The 24361-nt window shown below is 20.6% G+C and overlaps 1 protein-coding gene across 3 annotated transcripts in view; it reads right to left on the reverse strand.

The window, feature by feature from the left end:
- The window catches only part of LOC117179863 (stimulator of interferon genes protein), a 32566-nt gene extending 9960 nt beyond the window's left edge, over positions 1-22606 (reverse strand). For all 3 annotated transcript variants that reach the window (XR_004467963.1, XM_033372029.1, XM_033372028.1), the window contains exons 1-8: positions 22553-22606; positions 16262-16369; positions 16075-16128; positions 8958-9148; positions 8727-8870; positions 5783-5915; positions 5177-5328; positions 256-436 (exon numbers count right to left, since the gene is read on the reverse strand). Coding sequence is in view for 2 of the 3 variants with exons in the window: in XM_033372029.1 (XP_033227920.1) it covers positions 256-436; positions 5177-5328; positions 5783-5915; positions 8727-8870; positions 8958-9134 (787 nt within the window). In the remaining variant the exon portion in view is untranslated. The remainder of the gene's footprint in view (positions 1-255; positions 437-5176; positions 5329-5782; positions 5916-8726; positions 8871-8957; positions 9149-16074; positions 16129-16261; positions 16370-22552) is intronic.
- Between the last annotated feature and the right edge of the window lie 1755 nt (positions 22607-24361).

Genomic DNA, 24361 nt, shown 5'->3' on the forward strand with positions numbered 1-24361 from the left:
AAAAAATAAAATAAAATAAATATAATAAAATAAACAAAATGAATAAAAAACATAAAATAAATAAAATAAATAAATATAATAAAATTTAAAAAAATGATTTAAATAAAATAAATAAAATAAATATAACAAAATAAATAAAAAAAAATAAAAAAAATAAAATAAAAATAACAAAATAAATAAATAAAATAAAAAATAAATAAATAAAATAAAATAAAAAAAAAAATGATTTAAATTAAATTCTAAGTTATAACTGACCAGAAAATCGGTGCTTATATTGTTGAGCTTCGAAAAATGTCATCATGGGCGTTGCGCCCTCCGTTACTACATATATCGGGGCTTTGCCACTTCCATAACCACCTGGATGAATTTTATAGGCCGTATTTTTGTATGGTCGTCGAGCAACACCTGCTCTATCTATGCTTATATAACTCAATTTCTGCAAAATAAAAAAAAGAGTTCCTATTTTTAATTTTTGTAAGTATATTCTATATTCTAATCCAGCGATTCATAGGAACAAAGTTCAAGGTCTTTCCAGGTCTCCTTTAAAAAAAAAAAAAAAAGGAATGAAATAATCGTTTGTTGTATATGTAAAAGATGAAAAATTTGATTTTTTTTATTGGCCAACAATTTCTGAAGAAAGTAGAATCATAAGTAAACAAATTCTTTTTTTTTTTTTGTAAACGTAAAACGTCTTTATAAAATCTTTGCAAAGTCTATGGATTCCTTGACATTTTTTTTAACTTTGTTAACTTTTTAAATATTTTGAAACCTTTCTAAAATAGTTGAAATCTTTTGAGGCATTAGAAATCTTTATGAAATCTTGAAATTTCTGTGCAATTTTTTTAAAAACTTTAGAACTCTTTTAAAATTTTTGTAAAATCTTTGAAATTCTTGAATTCTTTGAAATCTTCGTGAAATTGATTGAAATCTTTTGGAATTGTTTAAAACTTTTGAAGTTTTCTGAAATCTTTGATACCTTTTTAAATTTTTGAAATGGTAAAAATGTTTTTAAGGGGTTTTAAATTTTTGAAATCTGTGAATTAGTTGAAATATTTTAAGGTATTTAAAATCTTCGTGAAAATTCTAAATTTCTATAAAATATTTGTCAAATCATTGAAATCTTTTGGAACTGTTTCAATCTTTTGAAATGGTCTGAAATCTTTGATATCTTTAAAAAAATTTTAAATTGCTAAAATGTTTTTAAATTTTTTTAATTCTGGAAATCTTTAAAAAAAATTTTAAATTCTTGAAATCTTTTGAAATCTTTGTGAATTAAGTTGAAATTTTTTGAGGTAATCAAAATCTTTGTGAGATCTCAATATTTCTGTGAAATATTCGTGAAATCTTTTGAAATATTAAAATTTTTTTTGTAAAATCTTTGAAATCTTAAATTCTTAAAAATATTTCTTTAATCTTTTTTTTTTGAAAACTGGTGTGTTCATTTGAATTAAAACAATAGAACACTTATTATTTGTAAAAATATCAAGAGTAATTTTAAGAGATATTTACGAGTTTTAAAAAGATTCGAATTCAATTTAGAACTTGAATTAATTTGAAATACTTACAGTCGAATTAAAAAAAAATTTAGATTTTTGCAGATTTCAAACAAAATATTTAGAATTTTTTTGAGAATTGTGATAAGACTACAAAAGAATACAAATTTTCTTCAGATTCTTAGGAAAATTGAGAATGATTTTACACTTAAAAAAATTATTGCAACAGAAAGTTTAAGAAGATTTTAAGAGATTTAAAAAATGATCAAAGAAGGGCATGGAAAATTCTAAGGATTTTATTTAATTTGCTGGATTTTCAAAAATTGTAGGAAAATTTCGATTAATTTTAAAATATATTTATAAGTTCTGAAAAAAATTTTAACGTGCTTCGTTTAAATTACATGAAATAATTAATAGAAATAATATATTATTAAATTTAATATGAAAAAATAATATAAAGGAATACTTGAAACTCTGAATGAAAAATATATTATTGATAAATCATGAAAATTTTTATTTAAAAATATTGAACGGATCTAGAATTGTTTGGTAAAATCGATTATTGTTCAGATTTCTATACTTAGAGTACAGATCCATTTGAATAATTTATTTATTTATATTTACAATTGATAAAATAAAACTGTTTTTATCAAATAAGTTCTACTTCAAACGGTTTTAATTTTTAATTGTTTAAATCCTCAAAACTGCAGTTCATTTTTTTTTTAAACTGTTAAAATCGAACTTTTGCAGATTTTTCTTCTGAACATTTGTAAAATTCCTGGTTTCCCGGTTCGGCGGCCACTCTGATTTAAAAAAAAAAAATCTTCGATTTTAAAAACTTCTAATTTTTTTTCAAACTTTAAAACTGCCTTTTAAAATTCTTTAAATTAAAATATATGCTTAAAAATTAAAAACCTAAAATGGGAAAATTTTAAAGCAAAAGATTTTAAAATCAAGCATTCTAAACTAAAAGATTAAATAATTTATAAAAATCACAATTTAAGAAATTATTTAAAAACGGTTGAAATCAAAGTTGAACAAAATTTTTATCCTAAAAATTTCGTAAAGTTCCCGGTCTTTTAAATTTTTAAACCTTTAAAGTGCTTTAAATTCTTGACATCATGTAAAATTTTTTACATTCTTGAAATCTTTATGAAATTTTGAAATATCGGTGACATATTTGTGAAATTTTAAAAATATTTCTGAAACTTTTCTTTAATCGTAGTTTGTTAAAACTTTTGTGTACGTTTGAATTCATTGAAATCTCTTGAAATCTTCTCAAAATCCTTGAAAACTTTTGAAATTGTAAAAATTTTTTAAACAATTTTTAATTCTTAACATTGTTTTAAATTTTTTAATTCTTGAAATCTTTGCGAATTAGTTGAAATCTTTTGAGGTATTCAAAATCTTTGTGAAATTTTTAAATTTTGTGAAACATTTGATATCTTTAAAATTTTTTTAAATTGTTAAAATTGTTTAAAAAAATCTTTAAAAAATTTAAATTCTTTAAATCTTTGTGAATTAGTTCATATCTTTTGAGATATTCAAAATCTTTGTGAAATCTTTTGAAATCTTCTCAAATTTCTTGAAATATTTTGAAATCCTTAAAAATTCTTTGAAATATTTGAGAAATCTTTTGGTTAAGTTTGAAATCATTAAAATATTTTAAGTCTTTTAAAGTATTCTAAAAATTTTAAAATTATTTAAAACCGTTGAAATCTTTTGAAATTTTTGAAATCTGATTTATTGTACCCTTTTTAAAATCTTTAAAATTCTTGTACTCTAATAAATTTTGATGAAATATTTTGTATTCATTTGAAATTATTAAAATATGTGAAGCGTTTGAAATCTTTCTAAAATCTTTGAAATATTTTGAAATCTTCTAAAAAAATTTGAAATCGTTTAAAGTCTTTAAAATGTTTTTTTGCTTTTGAAGTTTTCGAAATTTGGTGCACTATATCCTTTTTGAAATCTTTGAATTTGAAATATTTATGAAATGATTATGAAATTTTTTAAATATTTGCAAAATCTTTTGTATTAATTTAAAATCAATAAAATATTTGACCAACTTTGTCAAATCTTTTGAATTTATTTAAATTTTTTGGTAAATCTTTGAAATCTTTGTGATTTAAAAAAAAATATTTTTTCATCTTTATGAAATCTTTGTAAAATCATTGACATCTCAAATTTATTTAAAACTTTTGAAATTGCTTGAAATTTGGTGTATTAAAAACTTTTTGAAATCCTTAAAATTCTTGAAATCTTCTGAAATCGTAAAAAATCTTTGAAATGTTTTGAAATCTTTGAAAATCTTGGAAAGTAAATTATTTTATTGCAAATTAATTTTTTTTTTTAGTAGAAAATTCAACTGTTCTGGTTGAAAATTCAACTGCCTTCTAAAAAAATTCGCTTTTTTGGCTTGGGAATTCAACTACTTAGATTTTGGTGAAAGTTTGATATTTTTTCTTTGAAAATTCGATCATTATTTTTGAAAATTTAACAATTTTGTTATACGTAAAATAATTTTTCTGAAAGTTTAAATAATTTTTGGTATTTATTTTTTTTGACAATTCAACTCTTTTGTTGAAAATTCGACCTTTTTCCCAGTATTTATCTCTTAAGATAAAAAATTCATATTTTTTACATTAGAAATTTAACAATTTGCTATAAAATTTGTGTTTTAAATTAAAAATTAATTTTCTTGGATGAAAATGATCCACTTCATTTTTGGTTAAAAATTATCTTTTTAGTTTAAAAAATCAATTATTTTGTTGAAAAGTTTTGAAAATGAAAAAAAATATAATCTAAAAATTAATTAATTAAAATTTTAACGAATATCACATTCATTGTTTACACTATATAGTTTAAAATATATGAAATTGTTAAAAATTCATATTTTTGGTTGAAAAATCATATATTTGATAAAAAATATATGTATTTTGTTGAGAATTAATCTTTTTTGGTTGAAAATTTAATTATTTGGATAAAAATTAAACTGTTTTTTATTCATTTTTTTAAATTAAAAATTCAAATGTTTTCGCAAATATTTATCTTTTTGGATAAAAAATTCATATATTATGGTAGAAAATCCATCTTTTTTGGTTAAAAATACATTTTTTGGGGCAAATTTAATTTCATGTTTGAAAATTCATTTTTATTTTATTTTATTATTTTATTTATATTTCTATATTTCATTATTTTTACTTCATTTTCATATTATTTTTGGTTACAGATGAGACTTTTCCAGTTGAATGATTATCTAAAAAAAAAAAATGAAATTTTTTTTCTAATTTTGTATTTTTTTCTTGAAGATGTAACTATTTAGTTAAAAATTCAAACATTTTGTTTAAAATTTGTATTAAAAAAAAAAGATTGTTTTGTTAAAAATTAAACTATTTTTTCCATTAAGTTTTTTTTTGTTTTGTAAAAAATTCCACTACCTTTTTGAAAATGGTCTTTTTTTAAATTAAAAATTCAACTTTTTTAAATTGGTCTTTTAAACAGAAAAATAAAAAATTGATTTAAAATATAATTTCAAAGACTTCATTCCGCTATTATATATTAATGAAATTAATATTATTGAATAAATTTATATTTAAAATATTAATTTTATTATAAATTTTAAATAAAATAATAATTATTGGTAAAGAAGCAAATAATGTATAAATTATTTTTCTACTTACTTGCGGTATGGGTTCCAACCATTCGTTTGAGATTTCTTTCAAATTTGGAGGAATATAAAATGAAGCAGGAATAAGAATGAACAACTTTTTGACAGGGAAGGTTTGATTTTTTAACTCATTATCTTCAAATTCTTCAATTCTTCCCAACAATCCTATTAACGGCATAATTTTTTTTATAAATAATCTGCTGTTGAATTATAATATTAAGGAATCAAAAAATTTCCAAATTTAAACAATTAAATTTGTTTAAATAAACTTTCTTTATTCAGAAAAAGTACAATAATCAAATATTTTCATCAAAAATAAAATTATTTTTAATGTTTACACTTTCTAAAATTGTTTAAATTTAAAATAACAATATTAAAAAAAAATCCGGATACATTTTTTTAAATTGTAGTTATTTTTAATTTTAAAAATAATTTTTGCATGCAAATATTTGATTATCGTATGCTTAATGAATAAATACAAATTATACAACTTTTTTCAATGGCTTAAATTCGGATATTTTACAATTCTGCAATATTGATATTCGGGAATTTATTTATTTGGGATTTTGTTAAGAAACAATAAAATTTAAAAAAAAAATTATTTAACGAATTTAATTACCTTTATTTTCTTTTCCATCCGCAGGAAGAATAATTTTCAAATAGCCATAAAAATAACTGCAAGCCATAGCACTTCCGTAGTCTAAACCACCTAAACGGTTCATATTTTCGATTTTTTGCGACCTACACTCTCTCTGCAGCGATTTAAAAAAAAATTGAGTACTATGATGAATTTAGGTTTATAATTTTTATATTAAATAATTTTATTTGTCGGTAAGTAAAAGAAAAAATTTAACTTTAGATATATAGAAGCCTCGGATTCACTTAAATTAAATTCCAACAAAATTAATAGAAAATCCAACCATTTTTTAATTCAAAATCTCTTTTGATTTGAAATAATTGTAGAATGCAATTTTGTAGAAAATTCGTAGTTTCGACTCAAAAATTCAACAATATGGTAAAAAATTTAAATTAATAAAAAATATTAACTAAAAATTAATCAAATAAAATTTTATTAAGTTTTTTGGTTTAAAAAATCACCTTTCTGTACAGAAATTGCACAATTTTTAGTTAAAAATGCTGTCATGTTAAAAATTAAATTTATTTCTTAATTAGAGATTGAAAATTTAACGGTTTTGTAACAAAATTCGTATTTTCGGCTGGAAACATCAAGTATTTAGTAGAAAAATTAAACTATTGTATTAAGAAATTGGGTATTAATTAGAAAATTTGTCTTTTTTGGTATAAAATCAATTTTATTGGTTACAAAACAAGTACAATTTTGTTAAAAATTATTCTTTTCCGGTTAAATGTAACTGTTTATTTTTTTTAAATATAATTTTTTGGTTAAAATACCACCTATTACACTTGTCGTTAAAAATTCATCATTTTAGGTTAAAAATTTAAAGTATTAGCAGAAAATTAACTTTTTGTTGACAATTTATATTCCCGAGTTTATACTTTTTGTAGAAAATTCATCTTTTTGGCTTGAAAATTAAATAATTTCGTACAAAATTAGTTTTATTTATCGAAAATTCACCTTAATTAAAAATTAATTACTGCATTTTTTACGGTAAAAAATTTTATTTTGTTAATTAAATTTCAGCTACTTAGGTCAAACATATAGGAACGAAAATGTATGGAATTTGTTAAAAATTCGTATTTTTTGGTAGAAAATTAATTTTTTTATTTGAAAATTAATCTTTTCGGTTAAAAGTTTATGTCTTATCAAAAATTCTTATTTTAGTAAAAAATACATTATTTTTTGTTAAAAATAATGTATTCTGTTGAAAATTCAGTTGAAAATTCACATTCCGATTTGAAAATTTAATTGTTTTATAGAAAAATTGGTCTTTTTGGTTTAAAAATTCATTTTTGGTTGGAAACTGAACTGTATTTTAGAAAATTAGTAGTTTCGCCTAAAAAATTCAACAATTTGATCGTAAATATAATTGTTAAACATTAATTAAAATTTGTTATTGAAATATCAACTAATACACTTTTAATTGAAAATTCATAGTTTTAGACTTAAAATTTAATTCCTTGGTTAAAAGCTGAACTGCTTTCTTAAAAGTTAATTTTTTTGTTAAATATTCATACAAAATTCAAGAATTTGGTACAAAATTAAAATATTTTGTGGAAAATCAGTTTTTTTTTACGTTGAAAATTAATTCTCCTAAATGAAAATTTAACTAATCCATTTTTGGGGAAAAATTTTTCTTTTTTTAAATTCTACTAATTAGTTTAACATTTCCAAAAACGAAAAAATATAAACTATGAATTGATTAAATCAAATTCGAATTACCACTACATCCATTGTTTACAATATTTAGTTGAAAACTTATGTAATTTGTTTAAAATTCGTTTTTTTCATAAATATTTAATCTTATTGCTTGAAAATTAAACTATTTGGTTAAAAGTTTATGTATCTTGTTGGAAATTTGTCTTTTTTGGTAGACAATCATTTTTTGTTGGTCAAAAGCCAAGTATTTTATTGAAAATTTCAATAAGTGGTTGTAAATTAACTTTTTTTTATAGAAAATTTATATTTTGTGGATGAAAATTAAGCTGTTTTGTAGAAAAACTGTTTCTTTTTTTAAATTGTTTTTTTAATTGACTTTTTTTAATCTCTCAAAATCATAAAATTTTAGATTTATAATTTTATAAATTGGACAATTTGATTGAAAACGAGTTCAAAATTCTATGAATTCAAATTTAAAGAGTTCAACATTGACATGAAAAAACATTTTTAAACAAATTTTTTTAGATTCTAATTTTTTAAAATTGGTTTATTTGGAATTCAAAGGAACTCAAATTGTATTATTTATAATTAAAATCGTTTAAAATTGAATTATTTGAAATAAAAAGCTTCTGATTTAAAATAATTTGGAATTTTTTCAAAATTCAATAATTGGAAACTGACAAATTTTAAATAAAAAAATCTTAAAATCTGGTTAAAAACCAATATTTTTTATTTAAAAAATAACTATTGGTGTAAAAAAACTGTAGAAAACAAAAATCAATTAAATAAAGTTTGGATTGACTTCACATCCGTTTTTTAAAATATTTAGTTAAGAACGTTTGTAACTTGTTAAAAATTTGGCTTTTTTATTGAGAATCAATTCTCAGTGACAATTTATCTGCTCTATTTTTGTTGAAAAACTAACTTTTATAAACTAAAAAACAAAAACATTTAATTGAAAAAAAATGTAAAAATTAAAATTAATCTTTTTTCGTGAAAAATTTAACTTTTTTGTTAAAAATTGAAGTATTTTGTTCGAAAGTCATATTTTGGGGTAGAAAATTAATTTTTTCCCTTAAAACTTCAAAGTTTTAAATAAATTTTGGTTTTTTATTTATTGACTGAAAATTCTTTCTTGCTCAAAAATTTATTTTTTAATTGAAAATAGTGTAATCGCTTGAAAAAAGTGTAAAATAGTGTCAAATAAATGGTGAATCCGAGGCCAAAAGTTAAAATTATTTTTCGATTCATTTTTCATACTCACAATATTTGCTAGATCCACCAGAAAAAATGCAAAAACGAGTGCAAAGAAAAATGCAAAAATGTCTTTCTTTTTCCAAGTTAACAAACCCGTATGGTTCACAGTGCAGAAAGAACAAAACGATTTTTCCGTGTTAAAATAAATGATCTAAACAAAAAATTCTCTTAAGCAATTAACAATTTAATTTAATTTTTAAATTTATTTTTTTTAGACGTGATAGAAATTATTCTTTACCAGGCAAAAAACAAGGCTGCCTATGACGATGACACCAGAAGGAATATTAAAGGAAAATGCTGCTTTCAAAACTCGTATAAAACTTCCTCCGTGTTCTACTTTTATTTTCAATAATTCGTCAAAGAAATAACAAAATCTGTTTATTGCTTCAATGCCAACAAAGACCGTTAAAGCCATAATTATAAGAGCCACTATAAAAAAAATATTTTTTAAATGGAAAAATTCTGTTTCTATAAAAATATATTGTGCACAAAGTATAATAATTATATTTCTCCTACACAAATTATTTTATAGACAGAATTTATCCTAAACAGAATTAAATAATAATATATTTTTCTTATACAAATAATTTTCTTCATAAATAATTGCCTGCATATAAAATTGAATACTAATATTTTATTTTTTAAATATTCTCAAAACATTGTTTTATATATTATTATATATTATTAATATTTTTCTTCAGAAGATATTAAAAAGATTTTGATTTTAAATAAAAAAGAATTGAATTTTGCATCATTTTGAAACGAAAGCGCTAGAAAATCAATAATTTCAAGTTGAAAAATTAAACAATTTCAGACTGAAATTTTTTAAATTACTTTCGTTATAGTTTAAAATTGAAAAGTTTAATTTTGAATTAAAGAATCTTGAAACTGAATCAATTCAGATTAAAATTTCGAAATTACAATATCAAACATTTTTAAACAGAATCATTTTGATTTATTTTTTCAATAAAATAAATTTAAATTGAATCAATTCAGATTAAAATTCGAAAATACAATTTCAAAATTTTTTAAATAGAATTTTTTCGATTATTATTATAATTATATTATTAATGTATTATTAAGAATTCAAAAGAACTAAAATTGTATTGTTTATAATTAAAATCGTTCAATATTAAACAATTAAATATTTCAAACTTATGACTTTAAAAATTTTCAGTTTGTTCAAAATCCAACAATTAAAAATTTTAATTCGAAATCTCTCAAAATGATGACATTTTAGACCCTAATTTCAAAAATAAAAATTAAAAAAATTAAAAATAGAATATATTTATATTATAATTTTAAAATTTGATTATTCAGAATTCAGAAGAATTAAAATTGTATTGTTTATAATTAAAATCATTCGAAATTTAGCAATTAAAAATTCCAAACTTGTGAATTTAAATAATTTTGAGTTTGTTCAAAATCCAATAATTATAAATCTAAAAATTTTAAATCGAAATCTCTTAAAATTATAAAATTAGTCTTAAAATTTTATGAATTGGACAATTTGATTGAAAACGAGTTCAAATTCTATGATTTCAAATTTAAAAAGTTAAAAATTGATATTGTGATTTTAAACTAATGAATGTAGATGCTGAATAAATTCAGATTAAAAATTTGAAAATACGACAATTTCAAAACGTTAAAGAATATATCTTTAAATTGGATTATTTAAAATTCAGAGGAACTAAAATTGTATTATTCATAATTAAAATCGTTAAAAAATCAACAATTAAAAATAAAAAATCTATGAATTCGAATCATTTTGATTTCTTTTTTCAATACAATAAATTGAAATTGAATCAATTCAGATTATAATTCGAAAATACAATTACAAAATTTTTTTAAATGAATTTTTTTCGATTATTATTATAATTATATTATTAATGGATTATTAAGAATTCAAAAGAACTAAAATTGTATTGTTTATAATTAAAATCGATCAATATTAAAAAATTAAATATTTCAAACTTATGAATTTAAAAATTTTCAGTTTGTTCAAATTCAAATAATTAAAAATTTTATTTTGATATCTCTCAAAATGATAACATTTCAGACACGAATTTCAAAAATACAATTTCAAAAAATTAAAAATAGAATATATTTATATTATAATTTCAAAATTTGATTTTTCAGAATTCAAAAGAATAAAAATTGTGTAAATTGGACAATTTCATAATAAAAAAGTCGAAATTCTATCATTTCAAAATGGTTTATTTAGAATTCAAAAGAACTAAAATTGTATTATTTATAATTAAAATCTTTCAAGATTAAATAATTTAGAATCTCAAACTTGTGAATTCAAATAATTTTAAGTTTCTTCAAATTCAATGATTTAAAATTTAAAAATTTAAAATCGAAATCTCTAAAAATTATAAAATTTTAGACTTAAAATTTTATAAATTAGACAATTGATTGAAAACGAGTACAAATTCTATGATTTCAAATTAAAGAATGTAGAAGCGGAATGAATTCAGATTAAAATTTTGAAAATACGACAATTTCAAAACGTTAAAAAATATATTTTTAGATTATGATTTTTAAAAATTGTATAATTTACAATTCAAAGGAACTCAAATTGTATTATTTATGATTAAAATCGTTCAAAATTGAATAATTTAAAATAAAAAAACTTCCGAATTAAAATAATTTTGAGTTTGTTCAAAATCCAATAATTTAAATTAACAAATTTTTAAGTCCAAATCTCTCAAAATGATAAGATTTCAGACTAGCATTTTGCAAATTGCAAATTTACATAATTTTGAAAATTGGAATATTTAAAATTAAAAAGAAATAAAATTGTATTATTTATAATTAAAATTGTTCAAAATTAAATAATTTAAAATTTTTAACTAGCGAATTGAAATAATTTTGAGTTTGTTTAAAATCCAATAATTTGAAATAAACATTTTTTTAATCGAAACCTCTCAAAATGATCAAATTTCCGGCTAAATTGTGTAAATTGGACAATTTCAGAATAAAGGAGATGGAATTCTATAATTTCTAAATCAAAGAATTCAACATTGAAATTTTGTATTTAGAATTGAGAAATTTTGAAACTAAATGTGTTAAAATTAATATTTCAAAAACTAAATTTCGAAAAGTTAAAAATAGAATATATTTATATTATAATTTTGAAAATTGGTTTATTTAGAATTCAAAGGAACTAAAATTGTATTAATTATAATTAAAATTGTTCAAAATTAAATAATTTAGAATCTCAAACTTGTAAATTTAAATAATTTTAAGTTTCTTTAAAATTCAATAATTTGAAATTAAACAATTTTAAATCGAAATCTGAATGAATTCAGAGTGAATATTCGAAAATTTCAAAACGTTAGAAAATATATTTTTAGATTGTAATTTTTTAAATTGGATTATTTAAAATTCAGAGGAACTAAAATTGTATTATTTATAATTAAAATAGTTCAAAATTAAACAATTAAAAATAAAAACTCTTTAAATTAAAATAATTTTCATTTCTATTTTTTTCAATGCAATAAATTGAAAATTTAATCTGAATTGATTCAATTTCAATTTATTGTAATGAAAAAAATAGAAATCAAAATTATTTTAATTCAAAGATTTTTTTATTTTAAATTGTTCAATTTTGAACTATTTTAATTATAAATAATACAATTTATTATTATTAATGTATTATTAATGCGTTATTTAGAATTCAAAATAACAAAAATTGTATTGTTTATAATTAAAATCGTTCAAAATTAAACAATTACAAATTTCAAACTTGTGAATTTAAATAATTTTAATTTTGATCAAAATCCAAAAATTAAAATTTTTTAATCTAAATCTCTAAAAATGATCAAATTTCAGACACAAATTTCAAAAATACAATTTAAAAAAATTAAAAATAGAATATATTTATATTATAATTTTAAAATTGGATTATTCAGAATTCAAAAGAACTAAAATTGTATTGTTTATAACTAAAATCGTTCCAAATTTAACAATTAAAAATTTCAAACTTGTGAATTTAAATAATTTTGAGTTTGTTAAAAATTCAATAATATTAAATCTAAAAATTTTAAATCGAAATCTCTCAAAATGATTCAATTTCAGACTGGAATTTTGCAAATTGCACAATTTCATTGAAAACGAGTTGAAATCGAATGAATTCAGACACTAATTTCAAAAATACAATTTTAATTAAATTTTTTTAAGTTAAATAATTTAAATTTTAAGACGCGCGGATTCAAATGATTTCGAAATTTTTGTAATTTCGAAACTTTAATCTGAAATTATTCAGTTTCGAGATTCTTAATTTCAAAATTAAAAATTTCAATTTTGATCTCTTTGAATTAGAAGTGAGAGAATTTCAAATCCTTTTTAATGAAATTGTCCAATTTTCGCAATATATTAATATGAAATTTTGAGTTTATTTATTTTTTATTTTTAAAATTCCCAATTGTTGAATTTTGAAAAAATTCAAAATTATTTTAATTCAGAAGTTTTTTATTTTCAATTATGCAATTCTGAACGATTTTAATTATAAATAATACAATTTGAGTTCCTTTGAATTTTAAATAATCCAATTTTTAAAAATTATAGTTTGACATTCTAAATTATTTATTTTTGAACGATTTTAATTATAAATAATACAATTTTAGTTTCTTGAAATGCTAAATAAAACATTTTGAAAAATTATAATCTGAAAGTATTCTATTTTTAACTTTTGTAACTTTAATTTCGCAAAATTTAATTTCAATTCATTTAGTTTCAAAATTTCTCAATTCTTAATAAAAAATTGCAATGTTGAACTTTTTGATTAGAAATTATAGAATTTCAACTCCTTTATTATGAAATTGTCCAATTTACGCAATTTTAGTCTGAAACTTTATCATTTTGAGAGGAGAATTTTTTCAAAATTCAACAATTGGAAATGTAAAAAATAAAAAAATAATAAACTCAAAACTACAAAATTTCATACTAATATATTGCAAAAATTAGACAATTTTATTATAAAGGATTTAAAATTATATAATTTATGATTTAAAGAGTTCAAAATTGATATATTTTTTTAAGTTAAAGAATATAGAAACTGAAAGAATTAAGATTAAAATTTCGAAATAAAATATTTTAAGACTAATTTGGAAAATTGTATTACTTAAAATTGTATTATTTATAATTAAAAGCGTTCAAAATTTAATAATTAAAAAGAAAAAAATCTATGAATTCAAATCATTTTGATTTTTGTTCAATACAATAAACTGAAATTAAAAGTTTTTATATCAAAACTATCATTTCTAATTCAAAGACTTTAACATTAAATTTGTTTATTTTATATTGAAGAATATGGAAACTGAATGAATTTAGGTTAAAATTTTGAAACTACAATTTCAAAACGTTAAAAATAAAATATTTTCATATAATAGCTTTGAAAATCGTATTATTTAAAATTCGAAGGAACTAAAATCGCATTATTATTAATTAAAATCGTTCAAAATTAAATGATTTAAAATAAATAACTTGCAAATTCAAATAATTTTGAATTTGTTCAAAATTCAATAATTTGAAATTGGACAATTTCATTAGAAAGGAAATTAAATTCTGTCATTTCTAATTCATAGTTCAAAATTTTATAGTAAAATAATTCAGATTAAAATTTTGAAAATTAGAGAAAATCAAAACGTTAATCGAACGCTCTCAAAATTATAAAATTTTAGATTTAAAATCTAATAAATTGGGCAATTTCATTAAAAAGGAGTTGAAATTGAATGAATTCAGATAAAAATTTCAAAAAGTTAAAAATGGAATATTTTCATATTATGTTTAAAATTGGATTATTTAAAATTCAAAGGTACTAAAATTGTATTCTTTATAATTTAAAGCGTTCAAAATTAAATAATTCAAAGTAAAAAAATTGTACATTCAAATAATTTTGAGTGGTTAAAATTCAATCATTTGAAATCAATTTTTTTTTTAATTGAAACTTGTTAAAATTATAAAATTTCAAGCTAAAATGTTGTAAATTTGACAATTTTTATGATAAAGGAGTTGAATTTAGAATTTAATTTTGAAAGTTGGATTATTAAAAACTCAAAGAACTTAAAATTGTATTGTTTTTAATTGAAAGCGTTAAAAATTAATTAATTTAAAATAAAATACTTGTTAATTCGAATAATTTTAAGTTTGTACAAATTTAAAAATTTGAAATAAAACATTTTTAATCTAAAGCTTTCAAAATTATAAAATGTTAAGACAATTTCATTAGAAAGGAGTTGATATTCTGTCCTTTCTAATTCAAAGAGTGCAAAATTGAAATTTTTTATTTTGAATTAAAGAATCTTGAAACTGAATAAATTCAGATTAAAATTTCGAAAATACAGTTTCAAAGCGTTAAAAATAGAATACTTTTAAATTAATTTTGAAAATTGTATTATTTATAATTTAAATCGTTAAAAATTAAACCAATAAAAATTTAAAATGTGTGAAATCAAAATTATCAAAATTATAAAATTTCTGACTAAAATTTTGTAAATTTCACAATTTAATTAGAAAGGAGTTGAAATTGAATGGATTCAAAGTTTGAAAATACAATTTCAAAACGTTAAAAATAGAATATTTTCGTGTTATAATTTTGAAAATTTGATTATTTAAAATTCGATGGAATTGAAATCGTATTATTTTTAATTAAAATCCTTTAAAATTAAATAATTTGAAAACTTTTAAATAAAAATTGAATATCAATTGAAAAATCTGAAAATTGAATAAATTCAGATTAAAATTACGAAAATAAGAAAATTTCAAAACATTAAAAATGTAATAATTCAGGATTTTAATTTCGATGATTGGATTATTTAAAATTCAGAGCAACTAAAATTTTATTCTTTATCAATAAAAAGCGTTTAAAATTGAGTAATTTTTTTTTATCTAGGAGGGACGACTGAAAAATCCCGAAAAATAAAATTGGCGAGACGCTAAAATTCTCAAAAAATACAATTTCCGAATAATAAAATTCCCAAATAATAGAATTTCCAATAGAAAATTGCCGAATTGTAAAAATATCGGAACTAGAAAATTTTTAGAATATAAAACAAAATTTTTTTATGTTTATAGTTTTTAAAAATAAATTATTGTTTAAATAAAAAATAACAATAACTGAAAAAATATATCTCTGGATGAACATTGTTTCAATTATTGTTTGAGGAATTTTCGGTTGAAAATGTAATTATTTGGGAATTTATAATTCGGAAATTTAATTAATCGGGAATTTTCAATTTGGGAGTTTTATTTTTCGGGACTTTTCAGTAGTCTCTAAAAATAAAGACATAAGATAGTATATATTAATAATATAAACATATTTTCAAAGTATTTGAAAAATTTATACTTACCGGCTTATGATAGCGTCGAATAATAATTTTTGTCGTGCAAAATGCACGAGCAAACTGTAAAAAGAATTGATTTATTAAATTGCACTTTTTTATACTTTTAAATAAAACTAAAAATTCAGTAATTACGAATGTAGAAATATATTTAAAAAAAATCATTACGGCAGGAATAAAAATTTGTTAAACTTACTCGTGAAAGATAAAAGCATGAATGTTAATACAACGTAAACATTCCTTTCCTGGGGGTCAGGAAGAATTGCGTTTTCCAAATTCGCCATTTTTTATTTATTTTTTTATCCTGAAATATATATTTAACTTTAGACGTGTTTCAATTTAAAATCTTCTGGACAATAATTTTTGTTAACAGTATTTGGCAACAACAAAATTTAATTTTTTCGGATTATTCATTTTTGAAACTGTATATATTCAAATACTTTTTCTGGAAATAAATTACGTTATTTATAAAATCAAGAATTTTTAATAATAAATTTCCTATACAGTTCTGTAAGATAATCAGTATTGAAAATTTTCTTTTTCTTACATATATCAGTTAAATAATAAATAATAGAATATTTTAAAAACAAATGAAATTATGTTTAAGTAGTAGAAACAAATAATAATTAATATTAATACAATTTAGAAAAACAATTAATAACCAACAATTTAATGATTTTCAAATGCTTAGAAATTAGAAAAATTTCCTTCCAACTCGATAAAAGTCTTAAAAATAAACAATTTCCTCTTCCAATTCAGAAAAAATATTGAGACTAAAATTTCGTTCCTTCCAAATTGCTGGAAATTTTCCAAACAAAAAATTGCGCTTTTCCGATTCAGGCAAAATTGGAATTTTCTCTTTTCCAAGTAAATGAAAATGTTCTTGAACACCAACATTTTTTCCCATTCATCCCTTTTCCAATTCTGAAAAAATTGACAATTGAAAATTCCTCCCTTTAAACTCAATAAAAATGATTAAATAAATTTCCATCTCATAATTCAGATAAAATTTTAAATGGAAATTTCCATCCTTCCAAATAAAAAAAAAGTTGGAAATAAAAAATTTACTTCTTCAAATTCACAAGAAAGATTCAATAAAATGTCCCCTCCTTCAAGTCAATAAAAATACTTAAAAGAAAAAATGGTCTCTTCAAATTCATAAAAAAAATTTTCGTCGCTTCCAATTCTATAGAAAACTCAAAAATTTCCATTTACCAATTTAAAAAAATTGAAAACAAAAATGTTCTATTTTTCAAATCGATAAAAATATTTCAAAAATTCCCACATTCCAATTTTAAAAAATTCAAATTTCCTCCTTTCTACAGACTCAATAAAAATATTTTTAAATAATTATTTGATTTCAATTCGAAAAAGATTTAATAAATAGTTATCTATTTCAAATAAAAAAATATGCTTCAAATTTTATAAAAATTAAAAAAATTTAAATCTCCCTCTTCCAATCAAGAAAAAATTGAAAACTAAAATTCACTCGCTTCCAATTTCATATATTTTTTTAATCACCACTTATAATTTGGACAAAATTTAAAATTTCCTCTCTTCCAGCTCAAAAAAAAGTTAGAAATAAAAAATTACCTTCTTCAAATTCACAAACAAAATTCAACAAAAAGTTCCCACTGTCAAGTCAATAAAAATATTTTAAAAAATAGGCTATAGACTATAGAAATCTCAAAAATAAAAAATTTTCATGCACCAATTAAGAAAAAATTGTAAACCAAAATTTACTTTTTTCCAAATCAATAAAAATATTTTTAAAAAATCGCCATTTCCAAAACATTAAAAATTGAAATTTCCTTCCTTCAGACTCAATGCAAATATTTTGAAACAATTATCCTTTTTAATTAGAAAAAAATTTAATAACAAATTACCTTTTTCAAATCAACAAATATGCTTCAAATTTTATAAAAACCTGAAAAATAAAAAATCTCCCTTTTGAAACTCAGAAAAAATTGCAAACTAAAATGTACTCTCTTCCAATTCCATAACAATGTTTTTTTTAAATTAAAATTTAAATTTCGTCGCTTCAAATTCTACAGAAATCTAAAAAATAACAAATTTTTATGTACCACTTGAAAAAAATTTATAAACGAAAATTGAATTTTTTCCAAATTAATAAAAATGTTTAAATATTCGCCCCTTCCAATTCCAAAAAATAGAAACTGAAATTTGTTTCCTACAGACGCATCCAATTCTATAGAAACTTAATAATAAAAAATTTCCATTTACCAATTAAGAAAAAACTGAAAACTAAAATTTACTATCTTACAAATCAATACAAATTAAAAAAAATTCTCCCCTTCCAATTCAAAAAAATTAAAAATGGAAATTTCCTTCCTTCAGACTCAATAAAAATATTTTTTTATTGTTACCTTTTTCAAATCAACAAATATGCTTAAAATATTATAAAAATTAAAAGAATAAAAATCTCCCTCTTCCAGCTAAGAAAAAATTGAAAACTAAGATTCACTCTCTTCCAACTCAATAATAATATTTAAAAAAATCCGCTCTCATAATTCAGAAAAAATTGAGATTTTCATCTGCCAATTAAGAAAAAATTGAGAACTAAAATTTACTCTCTTCCAACTGAAATAAAAATGTTTTTAAAAAATACCTTCTTATAATTAAGAAAAAATTTGAAATTGAAACTTCCACCCTTCCAACTCAAAATTCCAAAATTTCGCCCCTTCCAATTCTATAGAAATCTTAAAAATAAAAAATGTCCTCTTCCAATTCATAAAAAATTGAAAAATTATATTCTCTTTCTTCCAACTCAATAAAAATATATTAAAAATAAAAGTTTCCCTCTTCACATTCAGGAAAAAATCGAAATTTCATCTCTTCCAACTTAATAAAAATGTTTAAAAAATTCCCCTCTTTCAATTCAAATACAAAATTGAAAATAAAACATTCTTCCCTTAAACTCAAACAAAATGTTGAAAAGAAAAAAGGGCCTCCTCCAATTAAGAGAAAATGGAAAGCCAAAATTCCCTAAAAATAAAAAATTCCCTTTTCCAATTCAGAACAAAATTAAAACCAGAATTTTCTCCCTTATATAACAATATTCAGAAAAAATTTAAAACTAAAATTTACTCTCTTCCAAATCAATCAAAATGTTTAAAAAATGCCCCTTTTTCAATTAAAAAAAAAAATTAAAAATTGAAATTTCCTTTATACAGACTCAATACAAATATTTTAAAACAATTATCCTTTTTCAATGTACTCAAAATGTACTCTCTTCCAATTCCATAACGATGTATTTTTTATATTAGAATTTAAATTTCGTTGCTTCAAATTCTACAGAAATTTAAAAAATAACAAATTTTCATGTACCACTAAAAAAAATTAAAAACTAAAATTGATTTTTTTCCAAATCAATAAATCCGCTCATAAAATTTAGAAATTTTTTTGAAATTTCCACCCTTTCAACTCAAAAAAAGTTAGAAATAAAAAATTGCTACTAAAATTTACTTTTTTACAAATCAATAAAAATGTTAAAAAAATTCGCTCCTTTCAATTAAAAAAAAATTAGAAATTGAAATTTCCTTCCTTCAGACGCATCCAATTCCATAGAAATCTTAATAATAAAAAATTTCCATCTTCAATTCAGAAAAAATTTTAAACTAAAATTCACTCTCTTCCAAATTAATATAAATGTTTAAAAAATTCGCCCCTTCCAATTCAAAAAAATTAAAAATTGATATTTCCTTCTTTCATATTCAATAAAAATATTTTCAAATAATTATTCGTTTTCAAATACAGAAAAAAAATTGACTAAAAAGTTAATTCTTTCAAATCAACAAATATGCTTCAAATTTTATAAAAATTAAAAAAATAAAAATCTTCCTCTTCCAATTAAGAAAAAATTGAAAACTAAAATTCACTCTCTTCCAAATCAATAAAATTGTTTAAAAAATTCGCTCCTTCCAATTCCAAAAAATTGAAATTTATTTCCTACGGACGCATCCAATTTTATAGAAATCTTAAAAATAAAAAATTTCCATCTACCAATTCAGAAAAAATTGAAAAATAAAATTAACTCTCTTCCAAATCAAGAAAAAAGTTAAAAAATGTCTATCCTTCCAACTCAAAAAAAGTTACAAATTAATAATTACCTTCTTCAACTTCACAAAAATGATCCAACAAAAATTCCCTCTATCAAGTCAATAAAAATACTTAAAAGAAAAAATGGACTCTTCAAATTCAGAAAAAAAATCGTCGCTTCCAATTCTATAGAAAACTCAAAAATTAAAAATCAATATTATAATTAAAAATCAATAAAATTTTTTTAAAAATTCGCCCCTTTCAATTAAAAAACATTAAAAATTGAAATTTCCTTCCTTCAGACTCAATAAAAATATTTTTAAATAATTATTCTTTTTCAATTCGAAAAAAGGATTAAATAAAAAATTACAGCTTTTGAATCAAGAAATATGCTTCAAATTGTATGAAAATCTGAAAAATAAAAAATTGCGATTTCCTTCCTTCAGACTTAATAAAAATGTTTTTTTTTTTAAATTATGCTCTTTCAATTCAGAAAAAAATAAAAACTCCGTCCCTTCCAATTTTATAAAAATCTTAAAAATAAAAAATTCCAATTAAGAAAAAATTGAAAACTAAAATTTACCCTTTTCCAACCCAAATAAAAATGTTTTTAAAAAATCCCCTCTTACAATTCAGAAAAAATTTGAAATTAAAATTTCCACCCTTCCAACTCAAAAAAAAATGTTAGAAATAAAAAAATTATCTATTTCAAGTAAATAAACATACTTATAAGATAAAATAGAATCTTCAAATTCAGAAAAAAAACACGTTTCGTTGCTTCTAATTCTACAGAAATCTTAAAAATAAAAAATTTCCATTTACCAATTAAGAGAAAATTTAAAAACTAAAATTTACTCTTCCAAATGAATAAAAATGTTTCAAAAATTCCCCTCTTCCAATTAAAAAACATTAAAAATTGAAATTTCCTTCAGACTCAACAGAAATATTTGTAAACAATTATTCTTTTTCAATTCAGAAAAAAAGATTTAATAAAAATTTACCTCTTTCAAATCAACAAATGCTTCAAATTTTATAAAAATTTAAAGAATAAAAATCTCTCTTCCAATTAAGAAAAATTGAAAGCCAAAATTCCCTTCCTCCCAACTCTATCAAAATTTTACTAATACAAAATTCTCTTTTCCAATTCATAACAAAATTAAAACCAAAATTTCCTCCCTTATATAACAATATTCAGAAAAAATTTAAAACTAAAACTTACTCTCTTCCAAATAAATCAAAATGTTTAAAAATTCCTTTAAAAATTTAAATGTATAGTTTAAATTCATTTAACATGTTAAAAAATTCGTCTATTTTAGTAGAAAATTGATTTCCTTGGTTGAAAGTAAGTTGTTTTCTTATTTAGAATTAATTATTTTCATGGAAATTGTATTTGTTCCATTTTTTGTTGAGAATTTATCTTTTTTGATAGAAATTTAATCTTCTTAGTTAAAAATTATACTATTTTGTTGAAAATTAATTTTGCTAACTGAAAATTTAAGTATTTTACTTTTAGTATAAAATTTATCATTTTAATTGAAAATTCATGTATTTTATTAAAAACTCAATTGTTTTTATTAATTTCTTCGGTTGAAAAGAAATATTTAATTAAAACCTCTTTATTTTTATCACAAAAATAATCTTTGGGCTGAAAATTCAGCAATGTTAAAAATTAATTTCTTTGGCTAAAAATCTGTATTTTTTTTAGTAGAAAATTAATTTTTTTAAAACTAAAGATGTAAATATTCCATTTTTGCTTGAAAATTTATATTTTTAGTTGAAGATTATTTAATTTTGCTGAAAACTCCTTTTTTGTTTCTTTAAAATTTACTTTTCTAACTGCAAATTGAACTATTTTATTTGGATGAAAGAAAAACTATTTTGTCAAAGATTGCCCTTTTTTATTGAACATTTATTGTTATTTATACATCAAAATTCAATAATTTCACTTACACCTTAAAAATAGAAGAATTATAATTTTAGAACTTTCAAAATTTAAATTTAGCACTCTGAAATTTTGAAGATTCAAGGCATTTTTTCTTAACAAAATAGAATAAATAAAAATAGAGAAATATATTTCTTCGAATTTTTCAATGTAAGTTTTTCCCATATTTAAAAAAAAAAAAACGTTTAATTTCAGACGCTTTTAATTTTCCCTTGTTTAGATTATCAGAACCGCATTTTAAAATTCTTCAGATTATAATAAAAGCATGGCCGAAAACGAAAATTCGCTTTTTTATTACGCAAATTGCCGGACCGGCTGCCACTCGAATTCCACCTTTTCTGCGATATAATTGAAGATATTTCTTACTTTTTTTTTAAACAAACTCAAGTTTCTAGTTAAAATATTTTTTAGCACATTTGATGTCCTAATAAAATGAAATAATAAGGATGATTCTATTTTTCAAATTACCATTACAGTACTACCTACCGGATATTCACTGCTTACGCTGCATCACTATTAACGTCTTGTTATAAAAATACTAAAACGCAATAACAGACAAAACAGATAAGTATCTGAGGTTAGGTTATTACGTAGTGCGCATGCGCAGTTTTATTCTCGCTCACGAATGACTTCGCGTCGGCGCGCTTATTTAAAATCTTTGAATGTTTAATCCAATTGTTTACAACAAATAATGAGTGCAGAGTTATTAAAAATCATTATTTCATCACGAAAGAGGCACATAAAGTGGAAATATGAACAATTATTAAATTTTACTCCTTAAAAGTAAATGATCGATTTTTAATTTGAAGAGAAAAGTCCTTTTTATATACAAAATATGAATTTAAAGTGATTTTAAATCAATTATATTCACTTAAAATTTATTATTTGATGTAAAAAATTTACTTGAACATAAATTTTTTTTAAATGAGCGCGCCTGCGGTTACTAATTAGATTGTCGACGCAACGCATGCGTAGTGCGTATGGGTTCAAAATTGAAATCAATGCGCATGCTCAATACATTTTAAAGTTACCGGTAGCAGGGCCGTGCTTACCAACAATGGGTTCCTGTCTATTTATTTAACCATTGCTAATATAAATATTATTTATGAAGAACAATGTTATTACCTATTTTGTAGCCGAAATAACTGAAATGGTCGAAATTCATTTAAAAAAAAAAATAAATAAAAGGAAATCAAAAATTTCAATTTACGTATTTTAATATTTTATATTATTTTTATGCACAACATAATTTATATTTATTTAGCAATTTTCGCAAGGTGACTGAAAAACTTTATTCACAAAATTTCACGATTTTTCCCTGATTTCTTTCGGCGGAAAAATTGATAAAATCAAAGAATTCCTAACCCTAACTATAAAACATGAATTTTCGATTCAAAAGGATGAAATTTTAACCAAACAGTTGAATTTTCGACCAAAAAGATTACTTTTTAAAAAAATACTTGAATTTTAAAATAAATAATTAAATTTTTTAGAAGTCAGTTGAATTAAAAAAATTAATGTTTAATCCAACATGATGTTTTTTTTCTCTAAATAGACAAATGTTTAACAGAACAGTTGAATTTTCGATTCAGAAAATATGAATTGTACCAAAATTTGACCCCATTAAGTTTCATTTTTAAATTATGAATCTTCCGCTTCATCATTCTTTATTAAAAATTTGATTGTTTTTTTTTCAAAATTCATCTTTTTAGGTTGAAAATTCAACTACTTTGATAATAGGTAATCTTTTTTTGCAAATTAAGATTTTGGTGGAAAATTTCTCTATTTGGACAGAAAGTCTGTCCTTTTGGATTATAATTTTTTTAAATTTAATTGTCTTATAAAGAATTCAACAAATTGGTTTAAAATTCAATCATTTTGTTGAAAATTTAATCATTTTATTGAAAACTCAAGTAATTTTTAAAAAAATAATCTTTTTTATCGAAAATTAACTTTTTTTTAAAGATCATCTTTTTCCGGTTAAGGGCATGTGACACAGCTAAATACCTATATTACCGACCTCACTTTTTCGGTTCACTGAATGTTTTTTTGAACCTAAGAACTTTTTTTGTAAATAAGATATCGAGCTGAAACTTTGGGAAATATATTAGAGTACAATAAAGTACGTTTAGGTACTGCATTTTGGTAGGAACTTCACTGAAAATTATTTCATCTTTTTTGTGAACCTCAACGTTTTTTGAACGTTCGAACTTTTTTTATACATAAAATATCGGTCTCGAACTTTGAGAAATGCAAGAGCCGAAAGAAAACTACGTTTAAGTACAAAGCTTAATA

This window comes from Belonocnema kinseyi, chromosome 9, assembly GCF_010883055.1.
Source record: "Belonocnema kinseyi isolate 2016_QV_RU_SX_M_011 chromosome 9, B_treatae_v1, whole genome shotgun sequence".
In the NCBI taxonomy this organism is placed as follows: domain Eukaryota; kingdom Metazoa; phylum Arthropoda; class Insecta; order Hymenoptera; family Cynipidae; genus Belonocnema; species Belonocnema kinseyi.